At 43.9% G+C, this 22,674-nt stretch overlaps 1 protein-coding gene across 6 annotated transcripts in view; it reads left to right on the top strand.

Annotated features, from left to right (window-relative positions):
* The first annotated feature begins 9,022 nt into the window (after positions 1-9,022).
* The window catches only part of LOC137375967 (organic cation/carnitine transporter 2-like), a 171,435-nt gene continuing 157,783 nt past the window's right edge, over positions 9,023-22,674 (top strand). For all 6 annotated transcript variants that reach the window (XM_068043777.1, XM_068043775.1, XM_068043779.1 and 3 more), the window contains exon 1: positions 9,023-9,513. In XM_068043777.1, the coding sequence (XP_067899878.1) occupies positions 9,124-9,513 (390 nt within the window). In that variant the 5' untranslated portion in view covers positions 9,023-9,123. The remainder of the gene's footprint in view (positions 9,514-22,674) is intronic.

Below are 22,674 nucleotides of genomic sequence, written 5' to 3'. Positions count from 1 at the left end.
ACAATACCATGGACAATAGAGAAGTTACAAAGAATCTATTGCATAGAAATAGGCAATAGGACCCAACTGGCCTATGCCAGCATTTATACTTCACAATGGCTTCCTACCCCTTTGCACCTAACCCTATCAGCATAGGTACAACGAGGTGTGTATCAGTATAATCTCAATCATCAACGAAATGATGGAAGGACCTGTCAAATGTGTTATGAAGTAACACTTATTCATGAATGTGCTGCTCACAGATACTCAGTTTGGATTCTGCCAGAACCTTTTGGCTCCAGACCACATTACAACCTTGGTCTAAACATGAACAAAAGAGCTGAATTTCATAGATGAGCTGTCTTGGGCATCAAGGCAACATTCAATCTATTCAACATTCATGTTCCACCATTCACAAAATATTTTAGAGTGTTATTTGTTTTTTATGTATCATGAATTCATGTATAGTCATAAGACCAGTTTCAGATTGCTATTAAGTATTAAAGACACAATTGATCCTTTATTCGTCAACTGTAAGAGGATCAATTCTAGATCAGTACACACAGTATCACAGACACCAGTCATTCTACATTCATCCACAGTAACAGACAGCAGAAACCATCAGCCTAATTGCAGAATTTTACAGGTACCATACATCTTACTTTCATATATAGTAACAAGATAAATCCCACAATACTATAGAATATCATCGGACACTATTGATCCAATATTCACGTGCATAACACCATGTACTTTGAAATTTTATTTAGTGCACAAAAGACATTCACTTTTCATTTCTTGTACCTAGGTTCAATGCTTACCAATTGATCTTACATGAGCCTGTCATCAGAGTTCAGTGTAGTTATGTATTTTTCCACCTCCTCAAGGTGTGGTCTGTAAGTTATATCCTGGCATGACATGATTCAGGGCAATGATACAGCTGAGAGACAGATCCAACAAGTAAGAAAATGAAGGGTCCGATGAAGGGTCACTGACCTGAAACGTTAACTCTGCTTCTCTTTCCACAGATGCTGCCAGACCTGCTGAGTGATTCCAGCATTTCTTGTTTTTATTTCAGATTTCCAGCATCCGCAGTATTTTGCTTTTATTTAAGTAAGAAAATGCTCTGTGTTAGAGACAGTGTATAATGCAGGCCAGCATTTGAAGTCCTGATTGTAATCTGAATGTTTAATAGTCGCTCACATTGTGTTACTGGAGATTTTGCTCATTCTAGTCTGTTGGCTTAGAAGTTTTATGAAATAGATATGAAATTCCAGCTTTATTAAGAAAATTTTTCCTGCCATCCATGATTTCTTCTTTTAGAAGGCTTTTGGCACCTCCGTGATCAACTTATTCGCAGGAATGGAACTCTCACTCCTGTGGCCGTATCACACAATTCTTCTATCCCAGGCTGAGCAATGATACTGACAGATCATCTGGAACCAGCTTTTCACAATATACATTCATGATTTAGATGCGGGAACTAAATGTAATATCTCCAAATTTGCAGATTACACAAAACTGGGTGGGAGGGTGAGTTGTGAGGAGGATGCAGAGAGGCTTCAGGGTGATTTGGACAAGTTCAGTGAGTGGGCTAGTGCATGGCAGATGCAGTATAATGTGTATAAATGTGAGGTTATCCACTTTGGTAGTAAAAACAGGAAGGCAGATTATTATCTGAATGGCTACAAAGTGAGAGAGGGGAATATGCAGCGAGACCTGGGTGTTCTCGTACACCAGTCGCTGAAGGTAAGCATGCAGGTGCAACAGGCAGTAAAAAAGGCAAATGGTATGTTGGCCTTCATAGCGAGAAGATTTGAGTACAGGAGCAGGGATGTCTTGCTGCAATTATACAGGGCCTTGGTGAGGCCATACCTGGAATATCGTGCGCAGTTCTGGTCTCCTTATCTGAGGAAGGATGTTCTTGCTATAGAGGGAGTGCAGCGAAGGTTTACCAGACTGATTCCTGGGATGGCGGAACTGACGTATAAGGAGAGATTGAGTCGGTTAGGATTATATTCGCTGGAGTTCAGAAGAGTGAGGGGGGAATCTCATAGAAACCGAAAAAATTCTAACAGGAATTGACAGGGTAGATGCAGGAAGGATGTTCCCGATGGTGGGGGAGAACCAGGGGTCATAGTCTACGGATACGGGGTAAAGCTTTCAGGACTGAGATGAGGAGAAATTTCGTCACCCAGAGATTGGTGAGCCAGTGGAATTCGCTACCACAGAAAGCAGTTGAGGCCAAAACATTATATGTTTTCAAGAAGGAGTTAGATATAGCTCTTGGGTCTAAAGGGATCAAAGGGTATGGGGCGAAAGCGGGAACAGGTTACTGAGTTGGATGATCAGACATGATCATAATGAATGGCGGAGCAGGCTCGAAGGGCCGAATGGCCTACTCCTGCTCCTATTTTCTATGTTTCTATATAGGTGATGTAGGTTATATCTTGCATGGGACTTACTGCCTGTGACTGAAAAGCTGCAATCACACTGTGTTTGTGTACACAATGGGTGATGATATGCTTACTGCTCGTCAGAGGGAATTGGCTGCACGGATCCATGTAACCAGTGCTGAGGAAAAAAATATCACATTTGTTCTTATTTCCTTGAAGTATGTCATTTATTTAATTGTTAGCAAATAATTTTAAATATTGGAAGAGGAGAGAGAGAGCAATGCAAACTGTACACATTTGACTACACTGCAAAACTACACCACTCAGATTTTGCATACCTGGGCATGGAACTCCTACCTGGAGGCAGTTCTGAAGTTAGGCTCAAAAACATGCTTATTCCCGCCCCTTTCGGCCTGTGTAAAGTTATGTTTGGGACAAATGAGGGAGCTGGTCCAATTAGCAGCTCCAGGAAGGCAATGAGTACACAGGATCAGGATCAGTAGCAAGAGTTTGAGGAGCCAGTCCAACCCAGATCAGCAAAGAGTGTAACAAAGCAGAATCTGCGCCAACAGTAAAGAAGCAGATAGCAGTGAAACCCATTTCAATCAACAGCATTCAGAGCATGATGGGAACCAGCAGGACCATACTCACTCCCTATATGTTAATTAAGGGTGACATTAATATAGTAGAGAGAGAAGACCATAATTCAGAAGATCAGGATGTAGAATCAGTTTGGATGGAGATAAGAAATAACAAAGGTAAGAAGTCACTTGTCTGAATAGCTTACAGGTCCCAGAACAGTAACTACACTGTAGGACAGAGTATACAGGAAGACATAATAGGGGCTTGTAGAAAAGGTGCTGCAATAATTGTGGGTGATTTTAATCTTCATATACATTGCACAAAACAGATTGGCAAAGATAACCTGGAAGATAAGTTCATAGAATGTATTTGGGACAATTTCCTTGAGCAGTATCTTCTAGTGCCAACCAGGGAGGAGGCTATTTTAGACCTGGTAATGTGAAACGAGACAGGATTAGTTAATGACCTTATAGTAAATGAGCCTCCAGGCAACAGTGATCATAACATGTTAGAATTTTACATCCAGGGTTGGATTTTGTTCTCCCCCAGGCATCGGGGTCCGTGGCGGGTGGTGGGGGAGGCCTAAAGATGCCTCAGGGAGAGGGCCGCCACATACCCCGACACTGGGAGGGCCCGGCCCAATGTGACGGCCCCCCTGCCGCTCGGAGGGGAGACTCCCATTTGAATATTTAAATGAATTAAAATTAATGAATAAGTGATACCTCAAGTCCTGCATATTTCATAACTCTCAGCAAAGATATATTCTATTGAGAAAGAAAGACTCTGAGAATGATGTACCATCCATGGCTAAATAAGGAAGTTAAAGATAGTATCAAATTGAAAGCAAAAGCATACAATACTGTAAAGATTACTGGGAGGCCACATGATTGGACAGATTTTAGAATCCAGCAAAGAATGGCTAAAAAAAGAGGGAGAAATTAGAGTATGAGAGGAAGCTAGCTAGAAATATAAAAGCAGATCGTAAGAGTTCCTACAAGTATTTAAAAAGGACAAAAATAACTAAAAACTAAAATAGCTAAAATTAGCGGATGAGGTTGGAGAATTAATAATGTGAAACAAGGGAATCGTGGAAGCATTGAACAGGTATTTTATGTCTGTCTTCACTATAGAAGACATGAAAAACATCCTGAGAATACTTGAAAATCAAGCGGTAAAAGGGATGGAGGAATTTAAAACAATCACCAGGGAAAAGATACTGGGAAAACTATTAGAACTAAAGGCTGATAAGTCCCGTGGACATGATGGCTTGCATCCCAGGGTCTAAAACGATGTGGCTATCGAGATAGTAGATGCATTGGTTGTCATCTTCCAAAATTGCCTGGATTCTGGAAAGATCCCAGCGGATTGGAAAATAACAAATGCGACACCTCTATTCAAGAAAGGAGAGAGACAGAAAGCAGGAAACTTTAGGCCAGTTAGCCTAATGCCTGTCATAGGGAAAATGCTAGAATCCATTATTAAGGAGGTAATAGCAGGACATTTAAAAAATCATAATACAATCAGGCAGAGCCAACATGGTTTGGTGAAAGGAAAATCGTGCTTGACTAATTTATTAGAGTTTTTTGAGGAAGTAACAGGCAAGGTGGACAAAGGGGAACCTGTAGATGTGGTGTACTTGGATTTCCAAAGGCGTCGATAAGGTGCCAAATCAAAGGTTACTCCACAGGGTAAGAGCTCATGGTGTAGCGGGTATCCTATTAGCATGGATAAAGGATTGGTTAGCTAACAGGAAGCCCAGAATTGGGATAAATGGGTCATTTTCAGGTTGGCAAAACATTACAAGTGGGGTGCCACAGGGATCAGTGCTGGGGCCTCAACTATTTACAATAAATATCAATGACTTAGATGAAGGGACCGAATGTATGGTTTCTAAATTTGCTGATGACTCAAAGATAGGCAGGAAAGTAAGCTGTCAAGAGGACATAAAGAGTCTACAAAGGGATTTACATAGGTTAAGTGAGTAGGCAAAATTTTGGCAGGTGGAGTATAATGTGAAAAAAATGAGCAATTCCACTTGGCTGGAAGAATAGAAAAGCAGTATATTTTTGGAATAGAGAGAGACTGCAGAACTCTACAGTGCAGAGGAATATGGGTGTCCTGCTACATAAATCACAAAAGGTTAGTATGCAGGTACAGCAAGTGATTAGGAAGGCAAATAGAATGTTGGCATTTATTGCAAGGGGAATCAAGTCTTAAAGTAGGGAAGTGTTACTACAGCTGTACAGGGCCTTAGTAGTCAACAGGAGTACTGTGTACCATTTTGGTCTCCTTATTTGAAAAAGGATATAATTGCGTGAGAAGCAGTTCAGAGAAGGTTCATTTGACTTATTTCTCGGATGAAGGGCGTATCTTATGAAGAAAGGTTGAACAGGTTGAGCTCATAATCCATTGGAGTTTAGGAGAATGAGAGGTGATCTTATTGAAACAAATAAGATCCTGAGGGGACTTGATTAAATGGATACAGGGAAGAGGTTTCCTATTGTAGAGGAGATGAGAAGTACGCGACACAGTTTAAGAATAAGAGGTCTCCCTTTTAAGATGGAGATGAGGGCAATTTTTATTTCTCAAAAGGTCATTAGTCTGTGGAATTCTCTTCCCCTTCCTCTTCTTATTCGTGGAGAGGTGGAGGGGGGAGTGGTTGCTGAAAATGCCTCTGACAGAGGCCCACCATGAGCCCCAACGCTGAGAAAGCCTGGCCCAATATTGCCAGCAGCGGCGAGATCTCATGGCAGCCCCCACTCTGCTTGGCACGGAATCAAAATTTACATATCTAAATAAATTTAAATCAAGGAACTAATTACCTCCTCGCCTCTACCTTCAATCCCCCTGCAATATTGATGCCTGTTGCCGGCAATCCCTTGCCTTCGGATCCCCATCCAGAGAACTGAGGGGTAACACTGGTGGGGAGGGGGGAGCAGGTAAGTTTTTCAGTGTGGCGGGGGGGCTAGCGGGGTCAAACTAATCTCATTGGTTTAGGGGATGGTGGGAAGGGTTAGAGTTTAAAGTTTATGTCCTTGGTGGGGGGGAAGGTCAGGTGGGCAGGGTAAGTGTTTTGGGGGGAGAGGGCATGTAATGCATTGCATGGTTATTGGGGGGGGGTGAGAGAGGGGCAATTTAAATGTTTTAAAAAATTTTGGAAACCTATTTCTTTAAATATTGAAATTAAATGGAAGGGCTTGAAGCCCTTTAAAATGGCATCAGTGCCTGCGCAAGGACTGTTGACGCCATTACTGGGGACAGACCGCCCACTCCTCCAGGTCATCAGGGTGGGCGGTCCACCCTGGACATTTAAATGAGCCATCGCACGTGCCATCTGTGCGGGCGGATCATCATTGTTTACATCGGCAGCAGCATTGTAAAATACAACCCACTGTCTCCATCAATATGTTCAGAAAGTTTACCATTGTTTCGGATCTTCACAATTATGACCTTACTGAACAAACATGGGCCAATCTTTGATTTGTAGCCACCTCAGGTTTGTTTGCCAACTTCTCAAGCCTGCATTACCTCTCTTCTTTTATCCTCAATGTCCCCATCTATAACACTTAGGTACTGTCATGCCAAATTGCTTTTATCCACTGACTGGAGATATGAATTTATATTTTTTAAAGAAAGTTTTAAAAAGAATAGATACAAGATGACTTTGCTAGCAGCTTAAGATGGCCACCTAATTTGCAACACTGTACCCTACATTGCAAGGCCTGTGAGGAGGGAGCCCAGCAAGAACCAAGACCCAGGAAGTTTAAGGAACTACTTGTTCTTTTTCTTTTAGCAAAGAGAAATACTGCTAACTACTATGCTTGAATCACTGAATGACTTTCATGTGACAAGCCCCTCCCCATCTGTAGTTTTAAGCTTGTGTTTCTCTGGAGCAGCAAAGAGAAGCATCTGGATCGTGACATGTGCAGACCCAAGTGGGAGGGTGGGGGGTCCCTTTCTCTCTCTCTCTCTCTCTCTCCATTCCAGCTTGTAAGCTTCAAATCCTGCTTGTTGACTGACCACTTTTGCATACTCTGGCTACAATCAGAAACCCCGTTGGAGGAAATCATCTGCATCACTGTCTCCAAGACGCCCACCGAATCTATCATCTATCTCTTTAAACTAAAAGCCTCAGAACCACTGATTTCAGCTAGAAGCCAGCTGAGTCATCAACCCCACAGACTGTATTTTTTTTTCTATGGACTCTAACTCGACCAATCTACCTTTCCCCACTCTGTAACATATTTGTGTGTGTGTAAACCTCTAGTATGTGTTTAAGAGTGAAAGTTGGTGCATTGTTTATTAGTTTAAATTGTTTGGTTTAAGTATAATAAAGTTCACTTCTTTCTTTGTTAAACCTGTCCAATTGGTTTTTGTCATGATCATAGCAAGTACCTACTGAAATGCCAGTACATCCACTTTAAGAAAGAATTAAAGATATTGTGGTTAAACAAGAAGAGAGAAAAGAAGGAAGCCCTTTGAACCCTCCTCACTTGACTGAAACAAGTAAGGAGAGGCCAAAGGGCTGCTCTCTTTTCCCTTTCCTTGTTCGACTGCAACAGTACCCATATGCTTTTTATAGTTTATGATAGTGTGTAGCAGAAATGCTCTCAATTTAAATCTTCAGTTTTGACTACATAATATTTTAGTGGCAGCAGTATGTGAGATTTCTGGCTGCTTTGTGTGCAGAGGAGCCTCTTGGAAATTAAATGGTCCTTGTCTGCTGTTGGCTGAGACCTGAGATGAACCTGTTTCAGGCTGTGCACTTTCACCACTGCATGGTAGTCTGACCCTGTGTGCATTCTACTGGAGGCACAGAAATCTAAGGATACTGGCAGGAGGATATGAACATTTTGACATCCCAGGAAATAACAATATTCTTCATGGCCATTGCAGCAATGTCCCTGTTGCTGAGTGCTGCCACATCCTGGCTGCCAACTAATTCTGACAGCAGTGCTACTCATACCATTTGGGTCAATGAATTCCTGCCTCACGGTTCTCTCTAACCAATTCTCAAGCCTATGAAAGACATAGAGATAGCTTGTTCCACTTTTACAGCCTCTGACATGAAGAGTTGTGCTGCAGATGTGTCTGGAGTTACCACAATCTGCATGGTGAGGAGTGGACCATTCTGAAGGAACTGTTGTGAGTGGAATGTAACACCTACTTTTCTGCCATATTGTTAAATGTCATTTATTAGCAATATTGCAAAATCGTCCTAGAAGACGACCATGTGGGAAATGCATTTATCCAATTCTATCATTGAGCTGGCAACTCTTGTTGGATGTATTCCTGGCAGTTTCAAAACATTTCATCTCCAATGCCCTGCCCAGTCACATAACCTTTTTTTCCCTCCCCACCACCAATACTTTTATAACTAATAAAATGAAAATCATCTCCAACACATACTGACCATGGTCTCCAATGGCTGCAACAATGCTTAAGCCTCAGAAGCATGCTCTTTAAGGTTCAAGTCCCCATGATCATCAGCTGTGTTGGGATACAAACAAGGTTTCCTCCTCTTGGACCACCAGCTGCTCCTGCTCACTCAGTGATGTCTCAAATGGAAAACAATCAGAAATATCAAATACCAGGTAGGAAAGTCTTCGGCTTAACCACAACACAAAATTAATCATTCTGTCAACAGTCATTTGGGATGCCGTTCACAATGGGCATCTGAGACTCGCTGTGTTTGAGCAGTTTCTTATCTACCAAATGCTGCCCCAAACCCTTCCTCCGAGATAACCCAAATTCCAAGAAAATTTTATAGCACCTGGATTGTTGCAATGACTGGGCTGCCTCCATATTCCACACAACCTAACTCCAAAACATTTAAAAAAAAACGTTTTTCATCGCTGTGTCCGTAGTCAGTGTGTAAACAGAATTTGCAATCTTTGAAATAACATGTTTGAAGTTAAGAAAAAATATTTCGCTCGGCCGAAAGGATAAGAACATTTCAGCGCTGGCAAACAAGTTAAAAAACTCTCTTCAACGGCTCAGTCGGATTGGGAGGAGCTATCAGGGTTGGATGGAGACTGGATTAGTATTTATAGGTGGAAAGAATTGAGATTGAACCAGAGTTTTAAGTCACTCCTGGCTGTAATAACTGTTTGCCCTCTATCGGCCAATTGCTGGAGTTTTACTGTTGAAAATCACTGTAGCTAACATGCGGGATTATGATGAAATTATCGCTTTTCTCGGAGAATGGGGACCCTTCCAGAAGATTGTCTTCTGTCTTTTGAGCCTCAGCGTCCTTCCCAACGGTTTCTGTGGACTGTCTATAGTTTTTGTCGGGGATATTCCAGAGCATCGCTGCTTAGTTCCCGGGAATCTCAATCTGAGTGAAGCGTGGAGGAATCGGACGATCCCTCTGGTGCAAGAAGGAGACAAACTCCAGTACAGCAAATGTAGACGGTACCGGGTGGACGTGATAATGAATCTTTCGGAGACATTTCCCGACCCAGATTCCTTCAATATGTCTGAGGTCGAACAGGAGCCCTGTTTGGATGGATGGGAGTACAGTAAGGATCAGTACATCTCCACCATCGTCACCGAGGTATGTGGCTGAAGGAATACAGCGGGCACACTGGCAATAGTTTTGTGGAGAGAACTGTGATATGTTTAGATTTTTCTAAACTGAAAGGAACAGATGCATTTGAATCCAAACATGACCAGGCAACTGTTTTTATTTTGCATGGCCCCAGGACAGATAGATTTTAATATTTAACATATTTAATTTATTTAGTATTTAAGGGGAGGTGGTGAGGTAGTGGTATTTTCACTGGACTGGTAACCCGGAGACCCAGGGTATTGCGCTGGGGATATGGGTTCAAATCCCACCACGGCAGAAGGTGCAATTTGAATTCAATCAATAAATATGGAATTAAAAAGCAAGTCGAAAGATGCAAGGAAACTATTGTCAATTATTGAAAAACCCATCTGGTTCACTAATGTCTTTTAGGGAAGGAAATCTACTGTCCTTACCTGGTCAGGTCTACATGCGACTCCAGGCCCACAGCAATGTGGTTGACTCTTAAATGCCCTCTGAAATGGCCTAGCAAGCCACTCAGTTGTATCAAACTACCACAAAGTCAATAAGGAATGAAACCGGACGGACCACCCAGCATCGACCTAGGCACCGGAAACAACAACGGCAAACTCAGCCCTGACGACCCTGCAAAGTCCTCCTTACTAACATGTGGGGGCTTCTGCCAAAGTTTGGAGAGCTGTCCCACAGAGGAGTCAAGGAACAGCCTGACATAGTCATATTCACCGAATCATATCTTACAGACAATATCCCAGACACTGCCATCTTCATTCCTGGGTATGTTCTGTCCCACTGGCAGGACAGACCCAGCAGAGGTGGCAGCACAGTTGTATAGTGTTGGAAGGGAGTTGCCCTGGGAGTCCTCAACATCGAGGACTTTAAACTAAACAAGGGGAGAGAGATGCATCTGTCCATGACAGTATTGGTAGGAGTGACCACCACACAGGCCTTGAGGAGATGAAGTCCCATCTTCACTTGAGGATACCCTCCATCATGTTGTGTGGCACTACCACCGTGCTAAATGGGATAGATTTCAAACAGATCTAGCAATGCAAAACTGGCCATCCATGAGGTGCTGTGGACCATCAGCAGCAATAAAATTGTATTCCTCTGCAATTGGTAACCTCATCGCCCAGCATATATCCGACTCTACCATTACCATCAAGCCAGGGGATCAACCCTGGTTTAATGAAGAGTGCAGGAAGGCATGCCAGGTGCAGCGCCAGGCATACCTCAAAATGTGGTGTCAACCTGGTGAAGCTACAGCAAAGGACTACTTGTGTGCCAAACAGCGTAAGCAGCATGCAATAGACAGAGCTCAGCGATCCCAAAACCAATGGATCAGAACTAAGCTCTACAGACCTGTCACATCCAGTTGTGAATGGTGGTGGACAATTAAACATATTTTGGAGGAGGTGGCTCCACAAATATCCCCATCCTCAATGATGGGGGAGCCCAGCACATCATTGTGAAAGACAAGGCTGAAGCATTTGCAACAATCTTCAGCAAGAAATGCCGAGTGGATGATCCATCTCGGCCTCCTTCTGAAGTCCCTAGCATCACAGATGCAAGACTTCAGTCAATTTGATTCACTCTGCATGAAATCAAGAAATGACTGAAGGCACTGGATACTGCAAAGGCTATATGCCCGAACAACATTCCTGCAATAGTACTGAAGACCTGTGCTCCAGAGCTTGCCATGCCCCTAGCCAAGCTGTTCCAGTACAGCTACAACACTGGCATCTACTCGGCAATGTGAAGAATTGCCCAGGTATGTCCTGTACACAAAAAGCAGGACAAGTCCAACTCGGCCAATTACTGCTCTATCAGTACACTCTCGATCATCAGTAAAGTGAAGGAAGGTGTCGTCGACAGTGCGATCAAGCGGCACTTGCTTAGCAATAACCTGCTTACTGATGCTCAGTTTGGGTTCTGCCAGGAGGGCCACTCAACTCCTGACCTCATTACAGCCTTGTTTCAAACATGGAAATAAGAGCTGAACTCAAGAGCTGAGGTGAGAGTGATTGTTGGAGTCATACCTAGGGCAAAGGAAGATTGTTGTGGTTGTTAGAGGTCTATCATCTCAGCCCCAGGCCATCACTGCAGGTATTCCTCAGGGTAGTGTCCTAGGCCCAACCATCTTCAGCTGCTTCATCAATGACCTTCATTCAGTCATAAGGTCAGAAGTGGGGATGTTCACTGATGATTGCACAATGTTCAGCACGATTCGCGACTCCTCAGATACTGAAGCAGTCTGTGAAGAAATGCAGCAAGACCTGGACAATATCCTGGCTTGGGCTGATAAGTGGTAAGTAACATTCGTGCCACACAAGTGCCAGGCAATGACCATCTCCAACAAGAGAGAATCTAACCATCTTCCCTTGACATGCAATGGCATTACCATTGCCGAATCCCCCACTATCAACATCCTGGGTTTACCATTGACCAGAAACTGAACAGGAGTAGCCATATAAATACTGTGGCTACAAGAGCAGGTCAGAGGCTAGGAATCCTGCGTTGAGTAACTCACCCCCTGACTCCCCAAAGCCTGTCCACCATCTACAAGGCACAAGCCAGGAGTGTGATTGAATACTCTCCACTTGCCTGGATGGGTGCAGCTCCAACAACAGTCCAGAAGCTTGACACCATCCAGGACAAAGCAGCCTGCTTGATTAGCCCTCCATTCACAAACATTCACGCCCTCCACCACGCACGCACAGTGGCAGCAATGTGTACCATCTACAAGATGTATTGCATCCACGCATCAAGGCTGCTTTGACAGCACCTTCCAAACCTGCAACCTCTAGCACCTAGAAGGACAAGGGCAACAGATGCATGGGAACACCACCACCTGCAAGTTCCCCTCCTCCAAGCCACACACCATCCTGACTTGGAACAATATCAGCATTCCTTCACTGTCACTGGGTCAAAATCCTAGAATTCCCTTCTTAACAGCACTGTGGCTGTACCTATCCAACATGGACTGCGGCGGTTCAAGAAAGCAACTCACCACCACCTTCTCACAGGCAATTAGGGATGGGAAATAAATGCTGGCCTAGCCAGCGATGCCCACATCCAATGAAAGAATAAGAAAAATAACATTACTGCCTTTTGTTTTCGCAACATTAGATTTGAATTTTATCTCCTGTCTCTTACTTTGTTCCCCTCTGAACTCAACTTTGCTCCTTCTCCAGTCTTCAAGATTTGTCTAATTTACCTTAATTAAAGTTAATTAAAGAAGGAATTTTCCTCCACACAAGATCAGATGGCAGGTTGTTCAACCTTGCCCGTCTTAGAATGAAGACCAAAGTATGGAAAGTCCTCATCAGGGGAATCCTCTTTGCTGACGATGCTGCATTAACATCTCACACTGAAGAGTGACTGCAGAGTCTCATTGACAGGACTGCGGCTGCCTGCAACAAATTTGGCCTAACCATCAGCCTCAAGAAAACGAACATCATGGAACAGGATGTCAGAAATGCTCCATCTCTGGACGTGGTTCAAGAGTTCACCTACCTAGGCTCAACTATCACCAGTAGCCTGTCTCTCGATGCAGAAATCAACAAGCGCATGGGAAAGGCATCTGCTGCTATGTCCAGACTGGCCAAGAGGGTGTGGGAAAATGGCACACTAACACAGAACACAAAAGTCCAAGTGTTTCAAGCCTATGTCCTCAGTACCTTGCTCTACGGTAGCGAGGCCTGGACAACGTATGTCAGCCAAGAGCGCCGTCTCAACGCCTTCCATCTTCGCTGTCTGCAGAGAATCCTTGGCATCAGGTGGCAGGACTGTATCTCCAACGCAGAAGTTCTCGAGGCAGCCAACATCCCCAGCATATACGCCCTACTGAGCCAAAGGCGCTTGAGATGGCTTGGTCATGTGAGCCGCATGGAAGATGGTAGGATTCCGAAGGACCTATTGTACAGCGAGCTCGTCACTGGTATCAGACCCACCGGCCGTCCATGTCTCCGCTTTAAAGACATTTGTAAACGTGACATGAAGTCCTGCGACATTGACCACAAGTCATGGGAGTTAGTTGCCAGTGATCGCCAGAGCTGGTGGACAGCTATAAAGGCGGGGCTAAAGAGAGGCGAGTTGAAGAGACTCAGCAGTTGGCAGGAAAAGAGACAGAAGTGTAAGGAGAGAGGCAACTGTGTAACAGCCCTGACAACCAACTTTACCTGCAGTGCCTGTGGAAGAGTCTGTCATTCTAGAATTGGCTTTTATAACCACTCCAGCTGCTGCTCCACAAGCCACTGACCACCTCTAGGCGCTTACCCATTGTCTCTCGAGATAAGGAGGCCAAAGAAGGTTTTCCTACTCTAACCTCATTTGGTTTAACTGAGTCAGCCCCAAATTTACCTCAAATTTAGAAAAGTGAGCTTGAAAGAACAGTTTAGATTTCACTACTTGATGGAGCAAGTGGTGGATATATGGAATGAGCTGCCAAGGGAAGCAATGGGCGTTCACTGTATCAGCAGATTTGAGAGAGTTGTAAAAGTACCTAGAAAAAAATTGCTAGAGTATAGGAATTGTGTGATAAGTTATTTTGGAGATATTGGGACCAGTCAAATAGACAGCAATATTTCTTTCAGTTCTGTACATTCCTATACTCCTATGAAACTTATTTCCACTAATGATCAGAACCCTTCTGTGAATTCTCTTGTAACCCACCTCATTTTTTCACCAACACCTTGTATTTATGTAACACCTTTACAAAGAACAAAGAACAAAGAAAATTACAGCACAGCAACAGGCCCTTTGGCCCTCCAAGCCTGCGCCGATCCAGATCCTAAATCTAAACCTCCATAATCTGTTTACACATTTGTACCTCTATCTCACGCTCGCTGTTGGGAGGCCTGTAGTACAGCCCCAACATTGTTACCGCACCCTTCCTATTTCTGAGTTCTGCCCATATTACCTCACTGCTCGAGTCCTCCATAGTGCCCTCCTTCAGCACAGCTGTGATATCCTCTTTGACCAGTAATGCAACTCCTCCACCTCTTTTACCTCCCTCTCTATCCCACCTGAAACATCGATATCCTGGGATATTTAGTTACCAATCATGCCCTTCCCTCAACCAAGTCTCAGTAGTAGCAATAACATCATACTCCCATGTACTAATCCAAGCCCTAAGTTCATCTGCCTTACCTACTACACTTCTTGCATTAAAACAAATGCACCTCAGACCACCAGTCCCTTTGCGTTCATGATCTGCTCGCTGCCTACTCTTTCCCTTAGTCACGCTGACTTCATTATCTAGTTCCTTACAGGCTTTAGTTACTACCTCCTTACTGTCCACTGACCTCCTCATTTGGTTCCCATCCTCCTGCCACATTAGTTTAAACCCTCCCCAACAGCATTAGCAAAAGCACCCCCAAGGACATTGGTTCCAGTCCGGCCCAGGTGTAGACCATCCAATTTGTAATAGTCCCACCTCCCCCAGAACTGGTCCCAGTGTCCCAAAAATCTGAACCCCTCCCTCCTGCACCATCTCTCAAGCCACGCATTCATCCTGACTATTCTTTCATTTCTACTCTGACTAGCACGTGGCACTGGTAGCAATGCTGAGATTACTACCTCTGAGGTCCTACTTTTTAACTTGGCTCCTAACTCCCTAAATTCTGCTTGGAGGACCTCATCCCGTTCTTTACCTATATCATTGGTGCCTATGTGCACAACGACAACTGGCTGTTCACCCTCCCCCTTCAGAATGTTCTGCAGCCGATCTGAGACATCCCTGACCCGTGCACTTGGGAGGCAACATACCATTCGGGAGTCTCGTTTTCGACCACAGAACCGCCTATCTACTCCCCTTACAATCGAATCCCCTATGACTATAGCCCTTCCACTCTTTTTCCCGCCCTTCTGAACAGCAGAGCCAGCCACGGTGCCATGAACCTGGCTACTGCTGCCTTCCCCTGGTGAGCCATCTCCCACAACAGTATCCAAAACGGTATACCTGTTTTGGAGGGAGATGACCACAGGGGACACCTGCGCTGCCTTCCTGCTCTTTCTCTGCCTTTTGGTCACCCATTCCCTTTCTCCCTCAGCAATCCTAATCTGCGGTGTGACCAATTCACTAAAGGTGCTATCCACGACCTCCTCAGCATCGCGGATGCTCCAAAGTGAGTCCATCCGCAGCTCCAGAGCCGTCATGCAGTCTAACAAGAGCTGCAGCTGGACACACTTCCAGCACGTGAAGGAGTCTTCTGGTGCCTGAAACAGCCTTATGGTGCCTGAAACACTCATGTTATATTTGTGGAATGTCAAATTTCTCCATAAGATAAAAAGATTCACATTTATAATTTTTTAAAAATGTTTTTGACATTTCAGCTTCTACCTTAATCCAATGTGTATGTCCCAATCATTTATGTTGCTTTTTAATGAAAAGTAAAAAAAAAATCACTGCATTTTTCTACTGTTTGCTGCCTGTGAGACTACTTCAATATGATTGGCTGCTCACCCTGCTTGATAACATTCCTGTTGCTGGATGCGTGGAGATCCCCTTGACTTTTACAAAATGGTTTTTCAAGATGGATCTTGGGCAGTCAGCTCCCTAGGGAGCTCCTCACTATTCTTCTCTATTCTTAGCCATACTTTGTTTTTAGCACCCCAGTGTCCTCTGTTTAGTTTCCCCTCACTCCAGAAGTGGGTGTATTTTAGCCCTAATTACATGTTTAAACATCCACTGACTGCTAGTTTAAGCCCCATCCTTTAACCATTGCTTGTTATTTGTTTGTTTGCTCTGGATATTTTCTCCAAATTGGTTTGCAAATTCCTGGACTTCTTTGGACATCAAGACTACACTTCTACTGAACTATACTGGACTACACCTTAAGGCTCAGCTGCAGTCTCTGAGCTGCTGATCTGGTGCTTATATTTTAAAGTAACTTTGAGAAGCATACAGCACTTCCCCGATTGCTACTGTTCCCTGTTGAGCCTATGATTGGACTACTGGTTCTACTCATTTTTGAACTTCTGCCACAGTCTGTTACCATCCTGAGATTCACTCACCTGGGCTAAAGTATACTTCTCTGCCATTTCTGGATCTTATTCAACTTCACCATCATCTTTCTGCCCCACAAGCAATTCTGCACATGTCCTGGATACTTATTCTCACAGAGATAACCTCCATCACTGTGTCCTTCAATAGTCTACTCTTCAAATATCTTCTGGACTTCACTTGCCCGCCATACCTGTCTGCGAATTAGAACAACAATTCATTGATGCTTTATGTGAATTCCACCCTTTTTACATCTAAATTTTTCCCACCATGGGCTCTCTGACTCTGACAATAGGATTCCCTCCTATTGTCTTCTATCCCCCATTTACTACCAGGAATTATGAATCCTAATAATTGCTACTCAATCAGTCCAATGTAACTTGGGTTTTCTCTGTATCCACTGATGTGCATATTTTGCTGCCACTCTGGGCCTGAGTCCATCACTTCTATTTTCAATTTTCTCTTTTTAACTTTTCATTTTACCCTTGTCACCCCTTTCTTCTGTCATAATGCATCCTTTCATTTCTTGCCTCTCAGGGACCCTGCCCTCCCAAATTCCTACTCCAGCCCTTCAGTACTTCTCAACCTTCCTACTCCCCTGCACCATCCCAGGTTTGATTCCTTAGATAAACATATAGCTTCTCTCTGTGTCCCTCTTGCCATCCTCCGAAGGACCCATCAATGCACTCACCACTGCTTCCTCATGAGCAGAAATCCCAATTGCCCCATTCTACTCGTTTGCTGACTTTCCCATCCAGCGTGCCCACTGGGGGGATGCTAATCTTGATGATCTCCTCACTATCCAAGTTACCGCCGAATGCTGGCGCTGTGGACTCTGCCAGCTGATCAGTTTCAGTTCTCATCACTCTTCTCCGTATCTCCATTAGAATGTCCTAACTTGTGAACAAGGCCTTTGCAACCCATGAGCTTATTGTGGATGATTGCATCGACATCGATGGAAACCTGGTTGAGGGTGATGTGACCTGCCAAGCCCATCACAGTTGCAATGTACCTCTTATTACCAAATCACGCCTTGGTCTGCCCCTTACTCCTCAGGCACTTCCTCCTCCTTTGAAGAGCTCACCTTGTTCCACCCCTCTCACATTTCATTTAAAATCCTCTTTCACCATCACCCATCCAAGTACCATAAAAATGTTCTCACTATTTTCCTCCCTCAGCCTCTGCACCAAGCACATTCTCATTCTTGGTGATTTCAACCTCTGTCTCAATTCATCATGTTCTCTTTCCTCTGAGTTCACTGACCTGTTATCCTGTCTAAATCTCTCCTCCATGTAAACTCCCCAACCCATATTCATGGCCACCCCTAGACCTTGCCATCTGATGTGGCCTCACTACTCCTCGCATATCAATCACAGAGAAGGCCATCACTAGCCACTTCCTTTTATTGCTGTCCACCCACTTCCTGCTTCCCCTCCCAATCCTACACCCTTCTGTGACTACCCTGGAAAAAACTCTCTCCCAGTGACAATTGCATTTTCAAAATCCCAAATATCTAGCCTGTGGCCCTCTGTTCTGCAGCTACTGATTTGCTTAACCATACCCCTCATCTTCACAATTGATATCACAGTTCTCAACCTGGCCATTCCCCCTGATATGGCTTTTGTCTCTATTCCCTTATGTGCTGGGGATACAAACTTGAACATATATTGGTTTAGCTACTTACTGCCATATCTGGCTGGACTACATAAAGAGCTGTCAAATCGTAATCCCCTCTGCCAAAATTCTCACTATTCCAGGATAATTCAGAAATGCAAAGATAATCATCTTCTTAAACCCTTTCCCCTGTCTCCTCCACCCTCACCTCCAACAAGAAGTGCAAGGAGCTCATGGATTTCTTTGTCACTAAGATTGAGACCATCTGATCAGCTGCCTCTGCCACTTCCCTCCTTTCCCCTAACTCACCAGGCTAAACTTAATCTAAAGCTACCCCCTGCCCTAGCCCTGAAGTTGCATTATTCTCTAGTTTCTCTCCTATCTCCTTTCACGCACTTTCCAAGCTCATTTTCTCAATGTGACCCATCTCTAGCTCCCTCGATCCTATTGCCATTAAACCCAACTTCTCTTCCTTCAATTCCTGGCTCCCATGTTAACTGATATTGTTAACAGTTATCTTTCTTCATGAACTGCTTTCATCATTTCTCTCCTCAAAAAAATCCATTCTTCACCCCTCCTTGCAAACGACCGCCCCATCTCCAAACACCCTTTCCTCTTCAAAGTCCTTGAACATGTTGTCGGCCCCCCCCCCCCCAGAATCCATCCCCACCTTTCAGGGAACTCGGTGTTTGAATCTCTCCGCTCAAGTTTCCACCCCTGTCACAATAGCAAAACAGCTCTTACCAAAGTAACAAATAACATCCTATTTAACTGTGACAAAGGTTAACTATCCCTTCTTGCCCTTCTCACCCTGTCTGTAGCCTTTGATATGGTTGACCACACCTTCCTCCTCCAAGGCCTCTCCACCATCGTCCAGCTGGGTTAAACTGCATTCTTCTGGTTCCATTCTTATCTGCCTAATGGTAGTTGAGGATGACCTGCAATGGCTTCTCTTCCCAGTCCTACACCGTTACTTCTGGTGTTCCCTAAGAATCTTACCGTGGTCTCCTCCTATTTCATCTCTGCATGCTGCCCCTCGGCGACAATCATCTGAAAACACAGCGTCAGTTTCCACATGTAAACTGACAACACCCAACTCTATCTCACCACGACATTTCTCAATCTCTCCACTATCACTAAGTTGCCAGACTGCTTGTCCACCATCCATTTCTGGACGCGCAAAAACTTCGTACAATTAAATATCGGGAAGACCAAAACCATTGGTCCCCGAGAAAAACTCAATTTCCTTGTCACCAACTCCATCCCATTTACTGTCAGCCTATCTGAGGCTGAAGCAGATTGTTTGCAAACTTGGAATCATATTTGACCTTGTGATGAGCTTCCAACCACATATCCATATTAAATCACTAAAACCACCTGCTTCCAGCTGGGTTAAACTGCACTGTTCTGGTTCCATTCTTATCTGCCTAATGGTAGTTGAGGATGACCTGCAATGGCTTCTCTTCCCAGTCCTACACCGTTACTTCTGGTGTTCCCTAAGAATCTTATTGTGGTCTCCTCCTATTTCTCCTCTGCATGCTGCCCCTCAGCGGGCAATGGAGAAAAATGGCCTCAGCTGCGGCTTCAGACTGCCTTACAAATTTCCTCGGGGCATTTTATTACATTAAAGGTGCTATATAAATACAAGTTGTTGTTGTTGTTGACCTGGTGCTGGATTTAAACTCACATCAAGGAGGTGAAATCCACACAATACAGATCACTAAATCTTTAAGGCTGGCTTTCTTTAAAGTCAGCTGCAATAACAGAGGGATCTGGGTGTACATGTGCACAAATCATTGAAAGTGGCAGATCAGATTGAGAATGTAGTGAAAAAGGCATACAGGATCCTGGGCTTTATAAATAGAGACATAAAGTAAAAAAGCAAGGAAGTTATGAGGAACTTATATAAAACACTGGTTCAGCCTTAACTGTCGTATTATGTCCAACTATGGGCACTGCACTTTAAGAAGGCTGCAGAGGGAGGAGGCTCTGCTAAGAGGCAGGAGGAGGAGGGATCTCCACAGATGGCCCAACCCACTACAAGTTTTCAGGGAGAACGTAGAGTCATTTACAGCACAGAAGGTGGCTGTTTAGTCCATTGAGTCCATGCCAGCTCTCCATAGAGCTGTCCAGTCAGTCCCGTTCTCTTGCTCTACCCCATTGCCCTGCAAGTTTGTTTCATTCAAATGTCCATTCAATTTTGTTTTGAAATTATTGATTGTCCCTCCCTCCACCTCCAGCAGTGGGTTCTAGGTTATTATCACTCCCTGTTGACAAAAAGTTATTCCTGATATCCCCTCTGCATCGCTTGCACAAAACCGTAAATCTGTGTCCCCTTGTCCTTGCACCATCAGAAAATGGGAACAGTTTTTCTTTGTCTACCTTACCTAAACCTGTCATAATCTTGTACACCTCGATTAAATCTCCTCAAAATCTTCTTTGCTCCAGGGAGAACAACCCCAGCTTCTCCAACCTAACCTTGTAGCTAAAAAATCCCACATCCCTGGAAACATTTTGGTAACCCTCCTCTGCACCCTCTCAAGGACCCTAACATCCTTCCTAAAGTATGGTGACCAGAACTGGATTCAATACTCTAGTTGTGGCCTAACCAGAGGGTTTTTTTTTTATAAAGGTTCAGCAGAACTTCCCAGCTTTTGTGCTCAATAACTCTATTTATGAAGCCCAAGATCCCATGCGCTGTGCTAATCACTCTCTCAATATTTCCTGCCACCTTCAAAGATCATGCACCCCCAATTCCCTCTGTCCCTGCACACTCCTTAGAACTGTGCCATTAAGTCTATATAACACTTTCCTATCCCTTCTGCCAAAACACATCACCTCACTCTTCTCTATACTAAATTTCATATGCCACTTGTCTGCCCACTCTGCTAGTTTATCTATGTCCTGTTGCAGTCGATTTGCATCATCCTCACTGTTTGCTACTCCTCCAAGTTTGGTATCATTGGCAATTTTGAAATGTTATTCTCTATGCCAGTATCGAAGTTTTATATATATCAAAAAAGCAGTGGTCCTAGCACTAACACTTGAGGAAAAATACAATCCATCCTCCAATCTGAATAATAGCTATTTATCACAACTCGCTGTTTATTGTCCTTAAACCATTTTTATTTATACAAGATGACACTGACCCTCCTATTCCATGAGCCTCAATTTTGTTAACGAGTCTTTTATGTGGTACTTTGTCAAATACTTTCTTAAAGTCCAAACAGTCAACACGCATTGCATTTCCTTCATCAAAAGTCTCTGCTATTGCATCAAAAAATTCAATTAGGTTAGTCAAGCATAATCTACCTTTCACAAATTGTGCTGGCTATCATTAATTAGTTCATACCTCTCCAAGTGCCTGATGATTTTTCCACTGGTTATTGTTTCTAAAATCTTATCCACAACTGATGGCCTGTTACTAGGACTGTCTTCATACCCCTTCTTGAATAAGGGTGTCATATTTGCACTTTCCAATCCTTTGGCACCTCCCCTATATCAAGGGAAGACTGGAAGATTATGGTAAGCCCTTCAGCTATTTCCACCCCCATTTCCTTGGATGCAAGCCATCTGGACCAGGAGACTTATCCACTTTAAACATAGCCAGCCTTCCCAGTATCTCCTGTCTCTCAATTTTCACCCCATCCATTACCTCTACTCTCTCCACTTTTACCGATATTTTGCAGACATTTTCTTCCTTAGTAAACACTGATACAAAGTACTCATTAGGTATTCTAGCCTTGCCTTGTGCCTCTAAGCATATATCACCCTATTTGTCCCTAATGGGGTCCACCGTGCCTCTTATCATCCGCTTATTATTTACTTGCTGGTAGAGGATTTTTGGGTTCCCTTTTATGTTTTTTTACTGCTATTCTATTCTCTCTTTGCCAGTCTTATTTTCCTCTTCACTTCCTCTCTCACTTGAATTCACCTGACATGTAACATATACACACGTTTTTTGGTTTTGACATATTCTCTATCTCCCTTGGCATCCAAGAAGCCCTCTTTTTGGCTCCTTTACCTTGGAATGTATCTCGCCTGTACCTGAAGCATATCTTCCTTAAGAGCACCCATTGTTGCGGTACAGTTTTTCCTGTCAGTCTTTGGTTCCATTTTACCCTGATAAATCCCTTCTCGTTCCATTGAAGTTAGCCCTCTTCCAATTTAGACAATCCCCTGCCAATTTAGTTTAAACACTCTCCAACTACATTAATGAACTTCCCCAAGAGGACATTGTTCCAGTCTTGTTGAGGTGCAACCTGTCCCTTTGGAATGAGTGTGCCCTGCCCAGAACAGATCCCAATGCCCCAAGAATCTGAAGTCCTCCTTCCTGCACCATGCCTCAAGCCACGCATTGATCCTCCTTATCTTCTCATTTCTACTCTCGCTGGTGCATGGCACTGGGAGTAATCCAGAGGTTATTACCTTCAAGGTTTTATTCTTCAACTTCCTCTCCATCTTCTGAAAATCTGACCGTAGAACCTCAATACCTGCTCTCTCTATGCCATTGGTATGACGTGTACCAGAACTTCTGGCTCACTCCCTTC

Source organism: Heterodontus francisci, chromosome 12 (assembly GCF_036365525.1).
Source record: "Heterodontus francisci isolate sHetFra1 chromosome 12, sHetFra1.hap1, whole genome shotgun sequence".
Lineage (NCBI taxonomy): Eukaryota > Metazoa > Chordata > Chondrichthyes > Heterodontiformes > Heterodontidae > Heterodontus > Heterodontus francisci.
Note: the sequence above shows the minus strand (reverse complement) of the source record. Positions and strands in the feature narration are given on the sequence as shown.